This window comes from Muscardinus avellanarius, assembly GCF_963383645.1.
Source record: "Muscardinus avellanarius genome assembly, chromosome: 16".
Classification (NCBI taxonomy): Eukaryota; Metazoa; Chordata; class Mammalia; order Rodentia; family Gliridae; genus Muscardinus; species Muscardinus avellanarius.
In genome coordinates this window covers 32,528,240-32,551,754 of record NC_137802.1, presented here as the reverse complement: position 1 = coordinate 32,551,754, position 23,515 = coordinate 32,528,240, and the positions used below count along the sequence as shown (strand labels likewise).

General features: G+C 38.9%; 1 protein-coding gene across 1 annotated transcript in view; it reads right to left on the bottom strand.

Annotated features, from left to right (window-relative positions):
* The window catches only part of DDX52 (DExD-box helicase 52), a gene marked incomplete at both ends in the record, with an annotated part of 27,493 nt that extends 5,750 nt beyond the window's left edge, over positions 1–21,743 (bottom strand). Inside the window, 13 exons of the mRNA XM_080713696.1 lie at positions 1,540–1,611; positions 3,372–3,447; positions 3,647–3,797; positions 3,924–4,046; positions 6,621–6,711; positions 8,370–8,573; positions 9,073–9,145; positions 10,666–10,777; positions 12,771–12,914; positions 14,594–14,779; positions 17,621–17,751; positions 20,188–20,383; positions 21,657–21,743. Coding sequence (XP_080569822.1) covers positions 1,540–1,611; positions 3,372–3,447; positions 3,647–3,797; positions 3,924–4,046; positions 6,621–6,711; positions 8,370–8,573; positions 9,073–9,145; positions 10,666–10,777; positions 12,771–12,914; positions 14,594–14,779; positions 17,621–17,751; positions 20,188–20,383; positions 21,657–21,743 — 1,646 coding nt within the window. The remainder of the gene's footprint in view (positions 1–1,539; positions 1,612–3,371; positions 3,448–3,646; positions 3,798–3,923; positions 4,047–6,620; positions 6,712–8,369; positions 8,574–9,072; positions 9,146–10,665; positions 10,778–12,770; positions 12,915–14,593; positions 14,780–17,620; positions 17,752–20,187; positions 20,384–21,656) is intronic.
* Between the last annotated feature and the right edge of the window lie 1,772 nt (positions 21,744–23,515).

Sequence of the window (23,515 nt, the reverse complement as noted above, 5' to 3'; positions counted from 1 at the left end):
AGGGAAAATGGGAACTTATTAAATGGGCACAGTGTCCTAGTTTTACGAGAGGAAAAGTGTTCTGGAGATGGATGGCAATGATGACTGCACAACATTATGAATGTATGTATTAAGTCCACTGATTAACACCACTGAACTGTACACTTAATGGTCAAGATAGTAAATTTTATATATATATATATATATATATATATATATTTATCCACAATAAAAATTAACTGAGGGCTAGGGAAGTAGCTCAGTAGTTAGAGGCCTTGCCCATCCTGTGTGAAGCCCTGGTTTTGATCCCTAGCACCACAAAAAAAAATAGATAGAACCCACACATAACAAAAAAAACTGAATGCCAAGCAAGAACAGAAAGGAAAAGAACATATCCAGTTGGTAACATTTATAGACAGTCCCTAGCAAGGATGGTTTGACTTAAAAATTTTCAACATTTTTAGTTTTTGTTTCAGTGGTACTGTGGACTGAACTCAGAGGCATTTTCCCTCCAAACTACACCCCCAGATCTTTTTTATTTTTGGTTCAAACTGGGTCTCAATAGGTTGCTGAAGTTTGTCTTGAACGTGAGATCCTCTTATCTCAGCCTCCCAAGTACTGGGATTACAAGTGTGTACCATCATGCCTGCTATACAATTTTTTGACTTTATGATAGTGCACTAGTGATATACATTCAGTAGAAACTGTACTTTACTTATTTACTTACTTACTTATTTATTTATTTAGAGGGGCTGGGAATGGAACCCAGGTGCATTCTACCTCTGAGCTACATCCTCTGCCCTATTTTTTATTCTTTATTTTGAGACAGGGTCTTACTAAGTAGCGGAGGGCCTCACTAAGTAGCTGAAGCTGTCTGAGAACCATGATCCTCCAGTCTCAGCCTCCCAAATGCTGGGATTACAAGCATGTGCCACCACGCCCAGCAAAACTGTACTTTAAGCTTTAATCATTTCTCAGCTAGCGCTATGCAGTGCAATACCCTTATGCAGTGCTAGGCAGCAGCAGCAAAGCAAATCTTCCAGTGAGGTACTCAATTATGAGCATAAACAATTAATACTCTATAGTGTACTGGGTTTCCAAGCTATAAAGTTTGGCAGGTTTAGTGTATTAAATGCATTTTTGACGTACAGTATTTTCTTTTTTTTCTGTAGAAGACTAGGGACTGACCACACCTCCTCTATCTTTTATACTTTATTTTGAAACAGGGTCTCACTAAGTTAAGGAGGGCCTTACTAAGTAGCTGAGGCTGGCTGTGAACCTGAAATCCTCCTGTCTCAGCCTCCCAAGTCATGGGATTACAAACATGCGCCACCACACCTGGCAATTTACAACATTTTCAACTTACAATGGGTTTATTAGAATGTAACCACATGACAAGTTGGGGAACATCTACATTATAAGATCAAAAACATGTAAAACTAAACAACATACTGTTTTGGAATACATACTTATACTATACAATAAATAAAAGTTGAGAAAATATAAAGCAAGAATGTATATGCAGAGAGAGAGAAGCTCCACATAAATTCAAGATCATACCTTAATAGTTTCTGGAAACCTTTTATGTATTCTGGTACGGGACATCCAGCCTGCTGTATAACATTGGCAACACTGAAAAAGGAACCCACAAACATAAACTCATATCTTGTCTAAGTATATTTATGTATATAAACCTTCTGCACAACATAAGGAGAACCAAAAATATACAAACTACTGTAGTAAAGTGTTCTGGCAGCCAGGCATGGTGGCGCACACTTGTAATCCCCACGCTTGTGAGGCGGAAACAGGAGGATCGTGCAGGTTCGAAGCCAGCTGTGCTGGCTTAAAAGACCCTATTTCCAAATAAAAAAATATAAGATAGGTCTGGGAGTGTAGCCCAGAGGTAGAAGGGCTTCCAGGAACTCCAGCACCACCAAAATAAATAAATAAATAAATAAATAAATAAATACATAAATACATAAATACATAAATAAAATTAAAATAAATAAATAAAGTGTTCTGGCATATTATCAATTATTACTAGATGTAACCATGTTAGCTACTGAGAAATCTATCCATTAAGCTGAAATCAATGCATTGATGAATAACTATAAATAGCAATTATTTTGGTATTAATCAAGCTCTAAAACCTCTCGGCCCAATATTGGAGGAAACACTGAAGTCAGAGTCAAGCTTAAGTTTATTAAGTGACAGCACTTACTATGGGGTTGAGACTATTGTAAATTTTTCATGTATAGTAACTTATTCACTCCTTATAACCCTGTGTGGTAAATACTATGGTGATGTCCAGTTTATACATGGGAAACTGAGATGCACAGTTACAATGATGTTGGAGTCCCCAGAGTCACATGCCTTGGTTACTAAGGCGATCTTATATGCATCTGTTATTAGAATACACTCCCTACACATGCACATGTGGAAGTCTGTTTGAAGCAATACAAAGTGCCGAAGCTCAAAAAGCACACATCAAAATCTTTACCAGAACTGATAGAGAATAAAGTATAAACTAAACTCCTTTAGATATAACTAAATTTCCCTTGTTACAAATGCAATGTGCTATCAGTTATTATCAACTGAAAATTACAAATGTAGGAAATCCATCCTCTATATTAAAATCTACGATGGCCGGGCGTGGTGGCGCACGCTTGTAATCCCTGTGCTTGGGAGGCTGAGACAGGAGGATCACACAGGTTCGAAGCCAGCCTCAGCTACCTAGTAAGGCTCGCAGCAACTTAGTGAGACCGTTTCCAAATAAAAATATAAAATAGGTCTGAGAGTATAGCCCAGGTGTAGAAAAGCCCCTGGGTTCCACCCCAGTACCACAAAAGAAAAAAGAAAAAAAAAAAAAAAAAAAAAAACTACGACGATGGGTTCAATTAAGACCTGAGATTCCAAAAGTATACACTACCCAGGCATCAAATGGCTATAATTCATATCAGAATGTTACTAAAATAGTTTTTCCTATATGGCAGGTGATCCTGGAACTAAATATAAAACTCCTTCCCTGAAGGTAAGGATATACCACTTGAGAGAGAATGCTGACTAGGCCAAAGAAACAAAATATCACTAATTTAAAACCATAATATTATACTGTAATATATCAAGTAATGGCTGGCTATTAGAAGAATCCTGTGAGTTTAAAACTTAAACATAAACATTCTATTTTGATTATTTCCAAACTCTAATAGTGGAAGGACAAAAACAAGGCCATTTGATCATTTCTGGCTTTCTCATAGATAAAATTTAGTTGCCTAACACCATTAATAGGATTTGGGACATTAGCCATCTTGTAATTATCTACTAAGAGAACATACCTAAGAAAACAATGAGGCAATTTTGCCAACTGAACACTGTTATTTTTCCCAATTTACCTTCTTAGTAGTGGTTTATCATCTTCAGTGAAAAATGTAACAGCCTTTCCCTTATGCCCTGCTCTTCCAGTTCGACCTAAGAGAAATCAGACCATAACAAAAATGCTTTTTTTGTTGAAAGGGACTCTTGAGATTCACATTAAAAAAATAAATAAAAATTATTGGCTTTTTGTAGCACTAAAAATGAGTACATGTACTCATTAGTGCTACAAAATGATAACAGTAGAGGTGTTAAAGTAGATAAGTGAGGGACAGGAAAAAATAAGATAACTCACCTATCCTGTGGATATATTCCACTGAGCTGGTTGGAAAGTCATAATTGATCACCAAGTTCACACCTTTAAAATCAATCCCTCTTGCAAGCAAGGCTGTACAAATAAGAACCCAGATTTTTCCTGCTCTGAAGCTGTGGACTGTGTTATCTCTCTGGTTAAAAGAATATATATTAAATGATTTAGAAGCACTCAAGAAATGAAAAATAGGTACTTTATAAGTCAATGCAAGCATCTTAAAACTAAATAGTTCTTTATGGTTTTGAAACAATACATCTACCTGTTGCTGTGTTCTTTCTGCATGAATAACGTCCACATTAATACCTTCATATATGAGCTCATGAAAAAGTTCTTTAGCTCTTTCAATGGACTGAACAAAAACAAGAACAGGTGGAGTAAAACCCTAAAAGAAGGCAAAAATTAGCACATATAACTCATATGTATGATTTTAGTTCACAAAAGAACTCAGTTCAATTTATTGTATTTTCATTAACAAATTTCTTGGACCAGGGGTCTAAATCTGCCACCATCTTCCTTACAAACCCATTCTTTATAATGGGTTCTTTCCACTCAATTTGAACTGTCTTCTCCATCTTGCTAATTCCAATAAACTTGCCTAATCAATTCCTTTTTGTTTTCCTACAATATTAGGTGCTATTATGATGAGATATAAAATGTCCCCTATAGAGCTCACTTATTAATATTCAGGTTGCTCTAATTAAGTCATGAGGGTTGTAATACCATCAGTGGATAAATTCAATGTAGTGGATTTATCTGAGTGGTGGCCTAGGCCTATGGGGTGTGGATGGAGAAGAAAGTGGCTCCCTGGGGCTGGTGCCTTGGAATTATAAATGGTTCCTCTTCCCTTGTTCGCTCTCCTGCTTCTGGCCTCCATGATGTGAAGACCCTATGTGCTGTCTCCTCTCTCTGCTTCCCATGCTAGGCGCTGAAATCAATGTTCCTGGCCTCACATGGACTGAAACCGAAACTATAAGAAAATAAATCTTCTTTCCTCTAAGTTATGTGGTCAGGTATGTATGTATGTATGCATATATGTATGTATGTATTTTCGGTACTGAAATGGAACCCAGGGGCATTCTACTCCAAGCTACACCCCAACCCTATTTTTGATTCTTTATTTTGAAATAGGGTCTCACTACATAGTAGCCGAGGCTAGCCATGAACTGTGATCCTCCTGCCTCAGTCTCCCAAATGCTGGGATTACAAGCATGGGCCACCGTTCCCAGCTTGGTCAGGTCTTTAGGTCACAGCTGTGAGAATGCTACAGGAACAGGTGCCTACTCAAAAACAAACACTCTTGGTTTATGTGCCTCAGAACTTTGATTTTGCTTATAACATAACAAGCATCTTTTTAATTCATTGTTTATCATAATTTTAATATTTCCCTACAGCATAGTCCTTGGTTTTAAGTTCTCTCAATATAATGTTTTTTTTTTTTGTTGTTGTTCTTTTTTTGTGGTACTGGGGATGGAACCCAGGGGCTTTCTACCTCCAGGCTAAACTTCCAGACCTATTTTATATTTTTATTTGGAAACAGGGTCTCACTAAGCTGCTGAGAGCCCCACTAAGTAGCTGAAGCTGACTTTGAACCTGTGTGATCCTCCTGTCTCAGCCTCCCAAGTACTGGGATTACAAGCATGTGCCACCATGCCTGGCCTCAATATAATTTTTTTTTTTTTTTTTTTTGGTGGTACTAGGGTTCCTGGAAACCCTTCTATCTCTGGGCTACACTCCCAGACCTATTTTTATACTGTTTTTAAATTTGGAAACAGGGTCACTTAAGTCAGCGCAGCTGGCTTCGAATCTGCGCGATCCTCCTGTCTCCGCCTCCCAAGTGTGGTAATTACAATCATGTGCCACCATGCCCGGCTCAATTTAATCTTTATCTTACTCAAATAAAATTTTAGGATCAACTACTAACTGTAATTTTTTTTTTTTTTTTTTGGTAGTGGTACTCTATCACTGAGAAACATCCCTAGCCTTTGTATTTTATTTTATTTTTATGTTTTGCCTCTGAATATTGAACCCAAGGACATTCTATCTCTGAGCTCTTTTTATTTTTATTTTGTTTTTGTTTTAAAACAGGTCTTGCTAAGTTGCTGAGGCTGGTCTTGAGTTTGCAATCTTCCTGCCCCAGCCTCCCAAGTATTGGGATGTGTGTAAAATAATCTAAGCAAATATCCTGCCTCTCTTCCCAAATAGCATTCTCTATCTTCAAATGTCCATATTAAGCTGGGTATGGTGAGGCACCTTGTAATCCCAGTACTTGGGAGGCTGAGACAGGAGGATCACAGGTTTGTGGCCAGACTCAACTACTTAGTGAGGCCCTCTGCAACTTAGTGAGACCCTGTTTCAAAAAAAATAGAATTAGCCAGGCATGGTGGTGCACGCTTGTAATCCCCGCACTTGGGAGGCAGAAACAGGAGGATCACGCAGGTTTGAAGCCAGCCTCGCTGGCTTAAGAGACCCTGTTTCCAAATAAAAATATAAAAATAGGTCTGGGAGTGTAGCCTGGAGGTAGAAGGGTTTCCAGGAACCCCACTACCACCAAAAATACATACATACATACATACATAGGGCTGGGATGTAGTTAGAGGTAGAATGCCCCTGGATTCTATCCCTAGTACTTAAAATATATATGTGGATATATATATATATATATACACATACACATACAGGTTTATATACCTCTTTTGGAATCTAATTAAAGATATGAGGTTTTCTAATTGCCAATCATACACACACACACACACACACACACACACACACACACACACACACAGCTTTCAGGGTATCAAGTAGAAGACTCTTCCCTTGGCCTATTCTGAGCCAGGAAGAGAAGACCATTGGATTCCAATTGTTAAAGTAGGACAATGATGATGTGGTGCTGGGCCTCCCACCAGTAATGTAAGGTTTAATGCACCTCACCAAAATTTAAGAATGTATCAAAATGTACCTTTTTAACAAGTTCTCTCATGGCCAGAAGTTTTCCATTCTCAGACCCAACAAAGAGAAGCTCTTGCTCCACAGTCTCTACTGCAGAATTCCTGAGAAGAAAATAGACCTTAGTTTGTAAAGACAGAATTGTTATTTTTAAATTTTTGTTCTCTTTTCATTCTAAAGATGTTACTTTCAGAATTTTTTTTTTTGCAGGTTTGGGAATGGAACCCAGGGGCATTTAACCTCTGAACTACACCCCCTGCCCTACTTTTTACTCTACTTTGAAACAGGGTCTCATTGAATTGCATAGGGCCTCATTAAGTAGCTGAGGCTATCCGCAAACCATGATCCTCCAGTCTCGGCCTCCCGAATGCTGGGATTACAAACGTGTGCCACCATGCCCGGCTCAGAAAAATTTTAAAAAATAGAAAAATATATAAACTAGGAGTGGTGTTGCATGTGTATAATTCAAGCTACTCCAGAGGCTGAGGCAGGATGATTTTAACTTTGAGCTCAGGATGGGCAACACAAAGAGATTCCATCAAAACAAACCATCATCAACAAAACCAATGATATGACTGATACAGTTCTATCATTTTAGAATAAGCTTTGATATTTTGTTGCATTCTAGTCATAAATGTTCATGTGACTAATTATTTACTTGTAAAAAAATTTTAACTGTAAAATTGGGTGAAATAATGAGACTAGATTGTCATCACAGATGGCCAAATTTTTTCTTAGTGATTAGTTTACTTATAGACTGACAGGGGTAAAGTACATTAAATCTTTACAATATTCTCTGAGATATTACAATATATAATATGTATTTTTCCCCATTCTGTCTGCCTTTCAAACTTGTTCTGCTTTCTTTTTATATATAGAAGTTTTAAGTTCAAAGTAGACAGGACACCTAGGCACACCTGTAAGGACAGTACTTGGGTGTCAGAGACAGGAAGGAGGCAGGTTTGAGGCTGCCTTCAGCGAGTTGGCTAGATCTTCAAAACCTTAATGGGACCCTATTTCAAAGTAAAAAAATAAAGGACAGGGGTGTAGCTTAGAGGTAGAATGCCCCTAGGCTCAACCACCCATACCAAAAATAAATGAAAAATCAAAATAAAGCAGACAGGGCACTCTTTATTGTTCCATTTTGCTGCTCCTTCTTTTTCTTTCTTTTTTGAGATGGGGGCTTGCTATGTTGCCCAGGGTGCACTTCAACTCTTGGGCTCAAGTGATCTTCCTGACTCAGCTTCCCAAGTAGCTTAGCTAGTACTACAGGTACAGACTGCCAAGCCTGGCTTTCTTTTCTTTTAATATGGTATTACAAGCACTGTTCACACAGCCAGGCTTCAAACTTACTGTTTCATTGGTTGCATAATATTCTGTCAAGTCACAATGTTATAGTTTCCTTAAATTTTTTTTCTACCAGTGTAATTTACTTACATAAAATGATCCCTGAAATACTTTTTCTTGTGCTGGGAATTAAACCCAGGGCTTCATACATGCTAGGCAAGTGCTCTACCATTGATCCCATCAAGATAATTTAATAAAGCAATTAAAAACAAAGTGGCTTAGGAACATCAGCTTTCTTCTCGTGGTCCTTCTTACCGTAAATCACCCAAGAAACTAAAGCTTGAGTGGCCAGAGAACTCATGTCATATTTTCTCCCTTGTTGACTCATGCCCAACAGCCTAGCTCTCTTAGTCTGAAAAGCCTATTATACAAAGAAAACAAATCAATGATCTAATGTGGAAGAACAATTAATTACCTTGCTCCAATGGACACAGTAATGACGTTGTCCAGGTTGAGTTTGCACCACTGTTCAACATCATATGCAAAAGTTGCACTGAACATAGCTCTTCTGACCTTGTGGGATGTGCAGGCCAGGAAAATGAACGCCAGCTGGTCTCTAAACCCAGTTTTGCCGTCTTCAAACAGTTTGTCTGATTCGTCTACTACCAACCACTCGACACTAAGAAATAAAATAAATCTGGATACTGATCTGGAAGATCGGAGACACTTCACAAAACTGTGGGGACACACGAGGTAGCCAACCCATACCACTCCTCAGATTCACTTTCTCGTACATGAACAGGGTATAGAAAATTACACATAAAAGGTAAAAACAAGATAAACATAACTCAATGTACATATTCTATTAGCTTCAAAGATGAGGTTTCATTAGCAACAGAGTTTTCCATAAACCTCATGGATTCCAAGATGTGCAAAGATCTAAGGAAACTGTGTACTAACTGCTTATCAAAATGTGTAACTTTCTTCCAGACCAGAGTTATTTTTTCTATGAGCTTAACAAAAACTATTAATCTTAGCACCAATATTGACTTAATATTGACTTAACTGGACAGATAGCATGCTTCCCAGAGCAATAATAAAAACAATGGAGAACAAAACACAACTAATCAAATGGAAAAAAAAAAACCACAAGAAAGACATAAAAATGTTATCTATACCTTGTTAGGTCTATTCCTGGTGGGTCTTGCTTTAATAAATAGATTAGTCGATTTGGAGTAGTTACAAGAATATCTATAGGAAACACAAATGGTAGAAATTGCAAAAGTAAGGCATATCACCATCGAACTATGGAATTAAATTTCTTGAATTTCCAGCAATGACCTTCAGTGGGAAGAGGAGAGAGTAGTTATTGTATTGACACAAAAATTCTTCCTTGCCAGGTCTGATGGTATATATCTATCCCAGTACCTGGAAAGCTGAGACAGGAAAATCAAGTATTAGGCCAGCCCGGGCAACTTAGTGAGACCTTGTCCCAAAATAAAAGAATAAAGGGTTGGGGGTATAGTTCAGTGTAGAGCAACCCTAGGTTCAATTCCCAGTACCACCCCCCCCCAAAAAAAAAGAAAAAGAAAAAATCCTCTTCCTTATAACTTAATATACATATTTTTCATCATAGTATAGTAGTAACTACTATATTCCTAACTTTCCTTTTTATTATACTTAAGCAGCATTCTCAACTTCTAAGAAGCCAAAATGTATATAATCCAACAATTTGATTTTTCAAGCTTTTTCCCCCCAGGAAAATTCTTTCTTCTAATGAAATTCTGCCCAGAAGCTCAAGATAAAAGACAGATAAAAGGAGATATTTCTCTGGTTGAAATAAGGGTGAGAGGTAATCCATTTTTATCTGCCAGAGCATTTTCATGGCAGATTAAAAATCAACGGTTTGCCTGGCGTGGTTGCACACGCTTGTAATCCCCACGCTTGGGAGGCTGAGACAGGAGGATCATGCAGGTTCAAAGCCAGGCTCAGCTGGCTTAAGAGACCCTGTTTCCAAATAAAATATAAAATAGGTCTGGGAGTGTAGCCCAGATGTAGAAGGCCCCTGGGTTCCATTCCCAGTACCACAAAAAAAAAAAAAACAAAAAAAAAAAAACCAAAAACCAACCAACCAAACAAAAAAAACCCCCAAAAAACAAAAAACAAAACAATGGTCTAAGGCTGGGCTTGGTGGTGTACACTTGTAATCCCAGCATTTGGGAGGCTGAGACAGGAGAATCAAGGTTTGTGGCCAGCCTCAGCTACTTAGTGAGGCCCTTTGTAACTCAGTGAGATCCTGTTTCAAAATAAAGAATAAAAAGTAGGGCTGAGGGTGTATCTCAGAAATAGAATGCCCCTGGATTCTATCCCCAGTACTGGGGGGGGGGGGAATCAATAGTATAAAGCAAGGTTTTACAACCTCAGCACCGTTAACATTTTGGGTAAGAATTCCTTTTTGTAGAGTGTTGTCTTGGCACTGTAAGATACTTAACAATATCCTGGCCTCTACTCAATAGGGCTATGGGTACCCCTCCCTAGTAGCAACTATTAAAACTGTCTGTAGATATTGCCCGATGTCCCCATGGATGATGGAAAGTAAAATCATCTCACCAATATATATTTATATACCTGTTGGGTGGGACAGGGAGGGAATCTACTAAAAATAACACTAATTACATATATCTGACTTTAATAACTTTCATGTGCCAATTAGGGCAGTTATAATTTCCGAATCCCTAACATGCCCTACATCCCAAGCATGAACTTCTTACCGAACCTCTTAGATGACTTAGGTCCGAATTTTTTGGCTGCCACTGCTGCTTTGTGGATCATGTGTATCCTGAATCCTGTTCCCTCAGAGATTTTAATTAACTCTCGGTGAATCTAAAGCACAAAATGATGAAAACATGAAGAGTTAAGATACTTGGGAAGGGTGTATAGTTTCTGTTACAAGATTAATAAACGTATTACCAAGCCAGGCGTGGTGGCACACACTTGTAACCCCAGTACTTGGGAGGCTGAGACAGGAGGATCACAGGTTCTCGGCCAGCCTCAGCTACTTAGTGAGGCCCTCCGCAACTCAGTGAGACCGTTTCAAAAAATAAAAAATAACCCAGTGTGGTGGCGCAGGCTTATAATCCCAACATTTGGGAGGCTGAAACGGAGGATTGTGGTTCACAGATAGCTTCAGCTACTTAGTGAGGCCCTTTGCAAGTCAGTGAGACCCTGTTTCAAAAGAAAGAATAAAAAGTAGGGATGGGGGTGTGGCTTGGAGGTAGAATGCCCCTGGGTTCTATCCCAGTACCAAACAACAACAACAACAACAACAACAACAACAACAACAACAACAACAGAATAAAAAAATAGGGCTGGGGTATAGCTTAGAGGTAGAATGCCTTCTGGGTTCAATCGCCAGTACCGGGGGAGGGAGGGGGAAATCTATTACCAAACCATGAATAGCCCAAACCTGTAGTACTCTATAGAATAATCAGGGAAATCGGCATTTTAGAACTTCAAATCCCAAGAAACTAGTTTCTTTCAGATGTAGTAAACTCATTCCAAGATATAAAACTAACATCCCTTTAATCTCTTACGTATTGTTTTTAGAATACAGTATTAAGACTTCTTATACTTAGCATGTGTTTTATACTATATACATTGGAAGGTTGGAACAGATAGTTTTTACTTTCTCAAAAATTGAGGTAAAGTTTCATTTTTCTAAGTGAGAAAAATAAATTTTAGAGAGGAATATATCACTGGAGTCTTTTGACTCCAAAGATCTTAAGAGTATTTATTGAAGTATAAATGTTAAATTCATCATGTTTTAGAAAATTACAGAAAGACTTAAAAGACTAATCCATGAGCAGTAATATATAAAACACTCAGTGCAGAATTATTTTTGTGTGGGTTGTACTGGTATTGAACCCAGGGGCATTCTACACTGTGCTACACCCCTATCCCTTTTTATTCTTTATTTTGAAATAGGTCTCACTAAGTTACCCTGTGCTTAACCCTGTGAACCTTTGTCTCAGCCTCCAAAATGCTGAGATTACACATGTACCACCACGTCCAGCTTGTGGGCCTTATTCTTTTGCGATCTATCATCTATCATTTTGGTACCAGGGATTGAACTCAGGGACATTGTACCTCTGAACTGTACCACTAGCTTTATTTTATTTTTTATCTAGAAACAGGGTTCAGCTGAGCATGGTGGCGTGTGCCTATACCAGTGCCTGGGAAGCCAAGAAAGGAGGATCGGAAGTTTGAGACTAACCTCAGCAACTTAGCCAGACCCACTTTCTTTCCTTTCCTTTCCTTTCCTTTCCTTTCCTTTCCTTTCCTTTCCTTTCTTCCTCTCCCTCTCTTTCTTGCTATGGTACTGGGGGTGGAGCCCAGTGGCATTCTACCTCTGAGCTACACCCCCAGCCCTATTTTTTAGTCTTTATTTTGAAACAGGGTCTTACTGATTTCGAAGGGCCTCACTAAGTAGCTGAGGCTGTCCACAAACTGCAATCCTTCTGTCTCAGCCTCCCAAGTACTGGGATTACAAGCGTACTCCACCACACCCAGCTTCAGACCCTGTTTCAACATTAAAAAAATAAAAGAGTTAGGAGTATAGTCCAGATAGAATGCCCCTGGGCTTAATCTCCAGTACCAAAAAAAAAAAAAAAGAAAAAGAAACTGGGTCTCACTAAGGTACTATGTGCTAGCCTTGAACCTTTGATCCTCTCTCTTATCTCAGTTTCCTAAGCAATGACAATGGGATTACAGGCATGTGCCATGATACATGGCTTAAAAATCTTTTTTATTTACCTCAAATAAGAAACATTACTGAAGCAAACACCAAATGCATTCTCTCAGAATCCACAAGTCATACCTGGCTGGCAAGTTCTCGTGTCGGGGATATAATCAGGGCTCTGAAGCCTTTATTTGTGGGTTGTTTCAGCTGCATTAAAATAGGAATGCTAAAAGCCAGAGTCTTCCCAGATCCAGTTGGAGCAGAAGCCAGAAGTTCCCGACCCTAAAATTGCATAGGGAGAAGTACACACATTTTTCAGAGACTGGTCAGATAATACTACAGCCAGAAATAACAAATTAAATTAAACCTATCTGCTTTTCTAACTTCCCCATATTTTGTGTTCCAATACCTTCCATCCTTCCATCTAGCACTTTCCATCTGAGCATTGCTGCTGAAGTCTGTTTGAATGGCTAACAATGTGAATGCCTAAAATCCAAAGAGAACACCACCCACTATTTCAAATTCTTTCCCAGACTTTTTTTTTTATAGTACTGGGGATGGAACCCAGGGGCATTCTACCTCCAAGCTACACTCCCAGCCCTATTTTTTTATTCTTTTTTTTTTTTTTTTTAGGTCTGGAGATGGAACCCAGGGGCATTCGACCTCCAAACTACACCCCCTGCCCTATTTTTTATTCTTTATTTTGAAACTAGGCCTCACTGAGTTGCAGAGGGCCTCACTAAGTAGCTGAAACTGCGATCCTCTGGTCTCAACCTCCCAAATGCTGGGATTATGAGTATATGTCACCATGTACAGCTTTATTCTGTATTTTAAAACAGGGTCTCACTAAGTTGCAGAGGGCCTAAGTAGCTGAGTCTGGCTGTGAACCTGCGCTCCTCCTGTCTTAGCCTCCCAAGTATTGGGATTACAAGTGTGCACCACCACTCCCAGCTTCCCACTGACCTTTTATAAAAGCAAAATTACAAAATCAATGTTTTATCCTGTTATCTGTCTGCTTAATCTCTGGGGAAGCTTTTCGTTAAATAACAAAATACCTGAAGGTTAGAAATAAAAGCGACAATGACTTCAGTGACAGAGTAATTTATAGGTGACAGTGTATTGTTGAAACCAATTTAACTGTGCACTTGAAATGTGCCATTTTTATTGTATGTAAAGTACATTTCATGGAAACTGCTCACTCAGTGCATAATGAAGGTACTTTGAATCAGTATATATACAAGTTTTGTCATTAAATTCAAAAGTTATCTGTCAAGAAATAACTAATTTTCAAACTTGGAAAAAATACACTTCAATAATAAAAAGTATTGGGCAAGAAAATAAGTTGGGTTATATATATATATATATATATAAATTTAACAAAGCATCTGTATTTCTGAAATGGCTTCTGGACATTATAAACCAAATCAACAATGAAAAGACAAAATAGTCTCCATCTTCAGAGAATTTAAGTGTTGCAATAAAAAAGAACATTAAGAATCACTATAATTAGATGCGTTTTAAGGAAAAAAACACATCTAATTATAGTAATCAAGACAAGTTTTATGAAGGCACAGGCTTTTAGATGGACCTTAAAAGCAAATGAACAATTTTAACAGGGGAAGTAAGATAGAAAGAAAGATTTCCTGTGTGTGAGTCAACTAAAATGCTGAAGCTGGGCTCGGCGTGGTGGTGCATGCCTGTCATCCTAGCGCTTGGGAGGCTGAGACAGGGGGATCCAGGCCAGCGGAGACCTTCAGCAACTTAGTGAGATCCTTATTAAATAAAAGAAAGAAAGAAAAAAAAGACACTGAAGCTGGCCTCAAACTTTTGATCCTTCATGTGCTGGGATTACAGGCATGCACTACTGTGCCTGGCTAGAAAGGAGAATTTCAAGGAGGGGACAGAATGACCAAGCATACAGAGAAGTGAATGTTAAAGGCATTTTAGACCTTCATACTTACATGCAGCATAACTGGAATGGCTTGCATTTGGATTGGTGTGGGCATTTGGAAGCCTGCATCTAGAATGTTCTGAAGCAGTTGAGAATTTATTTTATATTCCTGGTCAAGTTGCTGAAATGTACTAATTGGATCAGGAAGATCAGTTCCTTGGACATGAATTTTGTATTTATTCCGGAAGAAGTTTATCTGCAAAGTGAAGCAAAGGGGCCTCCATTGATATGGTCAAATAAATACATTTTCTGATGTTGTAAAACACCTGAGTTAAGCTTCCTGGGCTAAGAAATTTTTTTGGTTAACATCATTAATTCCTGGGTTTTCAATCCTGCAAATATTTGAACAAAATTGACACAAGTAAATTCAACTAGGTTGGAAATCATCATAATCTAGAGCGCATATGTATTATTAAATTAATATAATTATATTAACATTAATTGTATTATGTATCACATAATTACATTATATGTTATATTTTATATATAAGTTATTATCCGTGTTCAATATCTGTGACCACCGGACAAAACTGATTCAATCCAAGCCCCCAAGCAACAGAAATACTAAGTTTATGCCTTTTCATGGATAGAAGACCTTTATAAAATGAAAACTGTTTTCTTCATATTAATGTGCCACTGTCAGGAGTAATGTGTTTTTCATACTACTGTATTACTGTCATAGTTATATAAACTTCTACAAGGCAGGTACTAAATTCACCTATTTTCTTTGTATGACACTTAGCATACAAGTGCCAATGCTTTTTTACTTTATGTTTTTGCAGTACTGGGGATTGAACCCAGGGGCATTTTACCTCTGAGCCACACCCCCAGCCTTATATTTTATTCTTTATTTTTAAACAGGATCTCACTAAGTTGCAGAAGGCCTTACTAAGTAGTTGAGGCTGGTCATGAACCCATGATCCTCCTGTCTCAGCCTCCCAAATACTGGGATTACAAATGCGTGCCACACTCCTGGCTTATGCCAATGCATTTTAATAAAACGCTTTTTAAAAGACTGTACTTATGCTGGGCGTGATAGCGCATGCTTGTAATCCCCATGCTTGAGAGGTGGAGACAGGAGGATCGCGCAGGTTCGAAGCCAGCCTTGCTGGCTTAAGAGACCCTGTTTCCAAATAAAAATATAAAATAGATCTGGGAGTGTAGCCCAGAGGTAGAAGGGTTTCCGGAACCCCAGTACCACACACACAAAAAAAGACTCTACTTATTAAAACAGTGCCAAAAGTAGAGTCTAATAGCACTGGTTTGGCTTGTTTCCTCATTCTCTGTCTCAGAGAGCCAAATTCTAGTTTCTGGGTTACTAAAGCAGGCCACAGTAATTCCTAAAGTGAACTATATACACATCTTCACCATCAACATAGCATAACAAACACAACATATATCTGTTGTTTCTTCTATATTCTACTCCCCTTATTCCCAAATTATTATTATTATTATTATTATTATTATTATTATTATTATTAGTGGTGGTACTGGGGTTCCTGGAAGCCCTTCTACCTCCAGGCTACACTCCCAGACCTATTTTATATTTTTTATTTGGAAACAGGGTCTCTTAAGCCAGCGAGGCTGGCTCCGAACCAGCGCGATCCTCTTGTCTCCGCCTCCCAAGCGCGGGGATTACAAGCATGTGCCACCACGCCCAGCCCCTTATTCCCAAATTATAAAATGTTTCTTAAAAATTCACTTTTTTGTGTGGGGCTAGGGGTTGAACTCAGAGGCATTCTACCTCAGGGCTACACCTCCAGTTCTTTTTTATTTTTAAACAGTCTCACTAAGTTGCTGACAGCCTACTTAAGTTCCTGAGGATGGCTTCGAACCTGTGCTCCTCCTATCTCAGACTCCTAAGTATTAGAATTATAAGTGTGTGCTACCACGCCTAGCTGGTTTCTTAAAAAATTCTAACCCTCTAATTCCTGTCAGAGGAAATCCTTCTAAACCAATGAGCTCAATACAGAGGGGAAAGGAAACCAAGTTTTATGTTTTATCAAAAGGGTTAAGAAAAGCCAGGTCTAGTGGTGTATGCTTGTAACGCCGGCATTTGAGAGGCTGAGACAGGAGGATCGCGGTTCATGGACAGCCTCACCTACTTAGTGAGGCCCTTTGCAACTCAGTGAGACTCTGTTTCAAAATAAAGAATAAAAAATGGGGCTGGGGTGTAGCTTGGAGGTAGAATGCCCCTGGGTTCCATCCTCAGTACCAAAAAAAAAAAAAAAAAAAAAAAAAAGAGAGAGGGGGTTAAGAAAGTTGAAATTTAAGTGGGGCATGGTGGTACACGCTTGTAATCCCAGCATTCGGGAAGGAGGCTGAGAACAGAGGATCGTGGTTTGCAGACAGCCTCAGCTACTTAGTGAGGCCCTCTGCAACTCAGTGAGCCCCTGTTTCAAAATAAAGAATAAAAAATAGGGCTGAGTATAGCTCAGAGGTAGAATACGCCTGGGTTTCATCCCCAGTACCACAAATAAATAAGTAAGTAAATAAATAAATAAATAGAAAGAAAGTTTAAACTTTTAATTCTAAATATACATTTTTATTTGTACCTGGGATTAAACCCAGAGGTGTTCTACCTCTGAGCTATATCTCCAGCCCCTATTTTTTTAGACAGGGTGTTATTAAGTTGCTGTGAACCTCCTATCTCATTCTTCCAAATACTGGAATTATAGGTATGCTCCACTGATTTGGCTAAATATACTATTAATCTTGAAATTTAAGCTGGGCATAGTGGTGCAGGCCTGTAATCCTAGTACCTGGGAGGCCAAGACAGGAGGGTTGCAGGTTCATGGCAAGCCTCAGCAATATAGTGAGACCGTTTCAAAAATTTAAAAAATAAAATAGGGATAGGGGTGTAGCTCAAAGATAGAATTACCCCTGAATTCAATCCCTAGCACCAAGAAGAAAAACAATCTTGAATGATAATAGGTCAAGAATTGTTATATACACATTATCTATTTATAGATATCCACTTATCTATAAATATCTTCAATTATAACATACGCTATTGGGGTTAACACATTTTTCTAACCTTTTCCTTTCTCAGATGTTCCAGCTTTTCTGAAGTTAGTTTATTTTCTCCTTTAACTTTTTTATCTTCAATCTTTGCCTCCACAGATGATATCCACTGTATAGTAGTTTCTTCTTCTTGAGGAGTTGCTTCTAAAACACATTTTTTAAAATGAAAAATTCTTAGTTCAACAGTCTTAAGTGGAACAAACAGACCACACTTTCACACTAAACAAGAAAAAGTACAAGCTGATAAAACTTGGTAAGAGGAAATAATAGGCAAGCTCTGCTGGCATAACCAGAGCTCTGGAGCTCACTCTCTCCACTTCCTTGACTGTTTCCGCTATGCAGGCTGTAGATGACTGCATACTTGAAAACAACAGGGGATTAGTTGAAAAACTATAAAAACAATTAGGCAGCTTCTTTATATCCAGCAAAACAGAACAAAACAGGTAGAAAGTGAATACGATGAAAGATTTTTATTTGCAATAAACAATGGATACAACACAGTACTTATGGCTACTCGATATTATAAAGATAGTGATTCTCCCTAGATCTATAAATAACGCTAGTTCAATTGAAAGTAAACGATATTGCTTTCATATTGGACTAGGTGACTAACATTTATGTGAGAGAATAAATGTGTAAGAAAGTCTAAGAGTAATGAACAAAGAGTCTACTGAAATTTAATTTTTTCCTCTCACTTTACTGAGACATAACTGACATAAAATAAGCTGCATATATTTTTAAATATATTTTGGGACTGGGAATGTAGCTCAGTGGAAGAGCACTTGCCTAGCATGTGTCAGACCCTGAGTGTAAAACACACACACACACACCCAGCAAACCACCACACGAGGCAAGGAGGATGGTGAGTTCAAGGCCAACCTGAGCAATACAGCAAGACCCTCCAAAAAAAGGTGGTGGCTTCACAATAGACTGTGTATAGGGAATATTCATGTTTATGGAATATGTAAACAATCTAAATAAAATATTCATATATATAATTTTTTTTTTTGCAGTACTGGGAATGGAATCCAGTGGCATTCGACCTCTAAGCAACACCCCCAGCCCTATTTTTTATACTTTATTTTTGAAACAGGGTCTCAATGAGTTGCAAAGGGCCTCAGTAAGTAGCTGAGGCTGTCCATGAACCAAGATCCTCCTGTCTCAGCCTCCCGAATGCTGGGATTATAAGTGTGCACCACCATGCCTGGCAGTAAAGTATTTATATTTTTAAGGAAAGCATTAATATATATGTGAAAAAATATCTCTAGAAAAATATAAATAAAATTGATTAAGAGTGATTGCCTCTGAGAAATAGAGGAATGCACAGAAATAGTAAAAAGAAAATTTGTCATCATTGTATAATTTAAATATTTACTTTACAAAAATGGATAAATAGCTAGAAAACGCAATGGACAGAACAGATAAAAAGATAAATGATCTTATAATACAGTTTAGAGGGTGGGAAACACGAAAAGTAAGCAAAGAGTAAAAACAGACAAATCACAGATATGGAAATGTATATACCCAGTAAAGCTTATGAAAAGATATTCAACCTCACCAGTTAATAAGAAAATACAAATAAGCCGGGCATGGTAGCACATGCCTATAATCCCAGTACTTGAGAAACTGTGACAGGAGGATCATAGATTCTTGGCCAGTCTCAGCAAGTTAGTGAGCCCTCAGCAACTTAAGAGATTTTTCAAAATAAAAAATAAAACCGGGCATGGTGGCACACACTTGTAATCCCAACATTTGGGAGGCTGAGACAGGAGGACTGCGGTTCGAGGAAGCCTCAGCTACTACTTAGTAAGGCCTTTTGAAATTAGTGAGACCCTGTTTCAAAATAAAGAATAAAAGAATAGGGCTCAGGGTGTAGCTCGGAGGTAGAATGCACCTGGGTTCCATCCCCAGTAAGCAAAATAAATAAATAAATAAAGTAAAATAGGGCTGGGAATATATCTCAGAGGTAGAAGCCCCTTGGTATAGTTTCCAGCACCACATACAGAGAAAACACAAATAAAAAAGTTTAATTTACTAGATTGGCAAAAAATTAAGATCCAGAACTGACAAAGGTATGGGGAATCATTTTGTATTATATGTTCAAAGGAAATATGCATACCCTTTCACTGCGTTCTTCTACAGAAACTATAGTACCGCTAAAAAAGGATTTATGTACAAGTAACTTTACTGGAGCAGTATTTGTAATGACAAGTACATGGAAACAATCTGAATGTCATCAACTGGATGCTTGTATACTGTCTGACTTATAATCACAAACACTATGTTTTTCTTTTTCTTTTTTACTTTTGCAGTACTAGGGGTTGAACCCGGGGCCTCACACATACTAGGGAAGCACTCTACCACTGAGCTACATCCGCGGACCTTTTTTCTTTAAGACATGGTATAAGTTGCACAAGCTGTCTTTAAACTTGCTATCCTCCTGCCTAGTCTCCCAAGTACCTGGGACTACAGGCATGCACCACCATGTCCAGCTAGGTCACACTATTTTGTAACTGAAAAAAGTTAAGTAGGAAAACAACAAAACAAACCCAGAGCAAAGCACAGGACTCTAACACTAACCTGAAATTATCTTCTTCCTCTTTTTCTTGTTTGGCTCCTTCTTCCTTGCAGTTGAAGTTCTATCTTTATTCTCTTCATTTTGGAGCTGAAGTGTTTGTGATGTTCCACACTCATTTAAGACAGACTTCTTGTTTCCAAAGAAGTCCAGTGCCTGTGGCTCCTCTGAAAAACTTGTTTCATATTTCCTTTTTCCTACCTAAAACACAAAAAATTTAAAATGAAACCTATTGACTAAATAGCATTGCTTTCTTCCAAACATGACTGGCAGTAAGGACCTGGGTCCAATAGCTCCCATTTTTTTTTAACTCTTTTACCAAATATTTATCAAGCTGATAAGTGTATTTGGGCAAACAGAATCCAAAAAGACACCTTTTCTAACCTCCTAACAACAACAACAACAACAACAACAACAACAACAGAAATTTACACTTATATATAATTGCCATATTTGAGGCAGATTTCTATGCATGTATATACTTTCTCTTAGCAACCCTACGAAGTAAAAAACAAAACAAAAGAAAAAATAGTATTGGAGATGAGAAAACCGAGGCTTTAGGAAGTTAAGTAACTTGATCAAGGTCTCTAAACAATTAACAGAGCCAGCATTTGGACCCCAAAAATATGGCTCCAAAGTTCAAACCCTTAACTATATTATACTGCAGTCAAAAGGAAAAATTTGCATGTCAGACCAAAACAAAGAGAAACAAGTCTCTGTTCCCTTATAGTAAGGTTGACATTCACACTTTTCTACCTTTGGGCCCCGAGAATGACTTCTCTCACTTCTCACTACTCTTATGTAGGACCTCCCACTTGTAAAGCGCCCTTCTCATTCATCACGCGGCGGGTTTGGAGACAGAAAAAGAACCACGTCCAGCCGGGCACGCTCCTAATCCCAGCATTCGGGAGGCTGAGACAGGAGGACCACGGTTTGCGGACAGACTCAGCTACAAAATGAGGCCCTCCGCAACTTATTGAGACTCTGTTTCAAAATAAAGAATAAAAAATAGCGCAGGGGGTGTAGCTCGGAGGTCGAATGCCCCTGGGTTCCATCCCCAGACCCGCAAGAAAAACCAAAACCAAAAAACACGTTCAGTACAGTTATATGCATACCAAGTCAAACCTGGGTAAACTATAATAAGAAAAATCAGGTTTCTACATTTATGTTTTCAAAAATTCCTTTCCACCAGTTTCGGGGAAAGTTCATTTTGGAAGGATTCCCCTTTTGCTTTGAAAACATTAAGAATTGTGGAGAGTTCCCGTACCAAGCTCAGCTCCGAAAAGACTCATTCAGAAGTCTTAAGCCAGGTAGGTCTGCAGGTAAACTAAACCCAAAAGAAGGGAATATGCTCCAAGGGTGGTCAGAGTGAGACTATGGGGGCTCCGGGTGGGCGGCTCCCTCGGCAGCCTGTTCATTCTCACTCTCCTGTGCCTTCTGGGTTACTCGGGCCTCGATCCCCTGTACACAGTACCTGAAATCGAGCTGCATCTGCCGAGAAACGTTTCACGTCGAATTTGGCCCCCGCGCCGAGCCGGCGGAAGAGATCGTGGGCATCCATCTTTACCCACGGCTCACGGCCTCACGGCTCCTGCGCAGGCGACTTCCTCTTCCGGAGGCCTCGGCTTCCGGCCGGGAGCGGAAGTGCCTCTGGGAGGCGGCCCGGCTGGAAACAAAGTCTGAGTGGTTTTCTGATCCTGTGTTCGGTCATTGTAAATTCTCTCAAGAAATCACAGTAACCTCTTACGCCGTCACTGTTTCGTGAACACCCCAAAGCTGCTCTCCGTAGGAATTTTAATAGGGACAGAAAAGGCGTTAACAAAATAACAACCCCTTAAAGTGCTATGAGGCAAAAAAAAAAAAAGTTATTTACCTCAGTATTCAGTATTGCTTCTCTTTCGTCTGGAATTTAATCCATGAGCATGGGATATACTTTGCTTCACTGTATTGTCCCCACTGTACTCTCAAAAAATGAAAAAATTATTGGTGAAAGGGTATGTATATTCACACACACATACACACACACACACACACACACACACACACACACACACACACAAACTTAGGGGTATTCTACCACTGCAATACTCTCGATGCTTTATTTTTATATTGAAACAGGATCTTGCTAAGTCACTGAAGCCAGCCTCAAACTTGCAATTCTTCTGTCTCAGCCTCCCAAGTACTGGGATTACAGTTGTGCACCACCACACTATACTTCTGATTCTCTCTTACTGCAGGAATACCTTGCTGTGCCAAGTATGTCCACTCCTTAAAAGTAGGAATTTTCCAAGTATTTCATCTATTTCTCAGTAAAAAGAGTTTGTCACAACATGGAGGAAGAAAAAAATTGGGCTTGTAAGCAAATGGAGTGTTGATCTTCAGCTTAACACATAATTATGGCCACAGTCATGTAAATAACCAAAATGTATGAAAACACAACCACCGTATTTCATGGGTGAGTTAAAGAGTTTAAGAAAAAGTCAATAGGATTTTTTCTTGATGACTTGACTTTAGAAACCCAATCCCTATACAGGGTATGGCAAGCTTATCTCCAAAAGCATGAGTATGAAGGAGATCACTTAGAGTAAGTGAACAGAGAAGAAAATGGAACCCAAGACTGATCCTTATGGTACATTTAGAGATCAGAAAGAAGAGGAGATGCCTGTGATACACGAGTCTGAGAAGAATCAGGTGAGACAGGAAGCAACTTGTAATGCAGAAAGGCCAGAAATGTGGTGTCACCAAAGCCAAAAAGAAGTTTAAAGAAGGTAGCGGTCAGCTATTTCAAAGGCTGTTGAGGGACTTAGGACAAAGAGAAGATCACTGCATTTGGCAACATGTAGGATACGAGTACCCAGATAATTACAAATCAGCTTTGGTGGCACGGTGGATGGAGATGAAGGTAGGGAATGTGTGATGAAGGTAAGATGTGGAGACGGTGTGAGGCCAACACTTTCCAAAGAGTCAGCTGAGAAACAAAGTAGAAAAGTGGGGCCGGGCGTGGTGGCGCACGCTTGTAATCCCAGCATTCGGGAGGCTGAGACAGGAGGATTGCGGTTCGCGGCCAGCCTCAGCTACTTAAGTGAGGCCCTTTGCAACTCAGTGAGAACCTTTTTCAAAATAAAGAATAAAAAAATAGGGCTGGGGGTATAGCTCGAAGATAAAACGTTCCTGGGTTCCATCCCCAGTACCTCAAAAATAAAAGAAAGAAAGAAAGAGAGAGAAAGAAAGAAAGAAGAGAAAAGAAGGGAGAAAAGTGGGATGTGGTCCTGGGAGTGGTGGCACACACCTGTAATCCCAGCTACTTGGGAGGCTGAGGCAGGAGTATTGCAA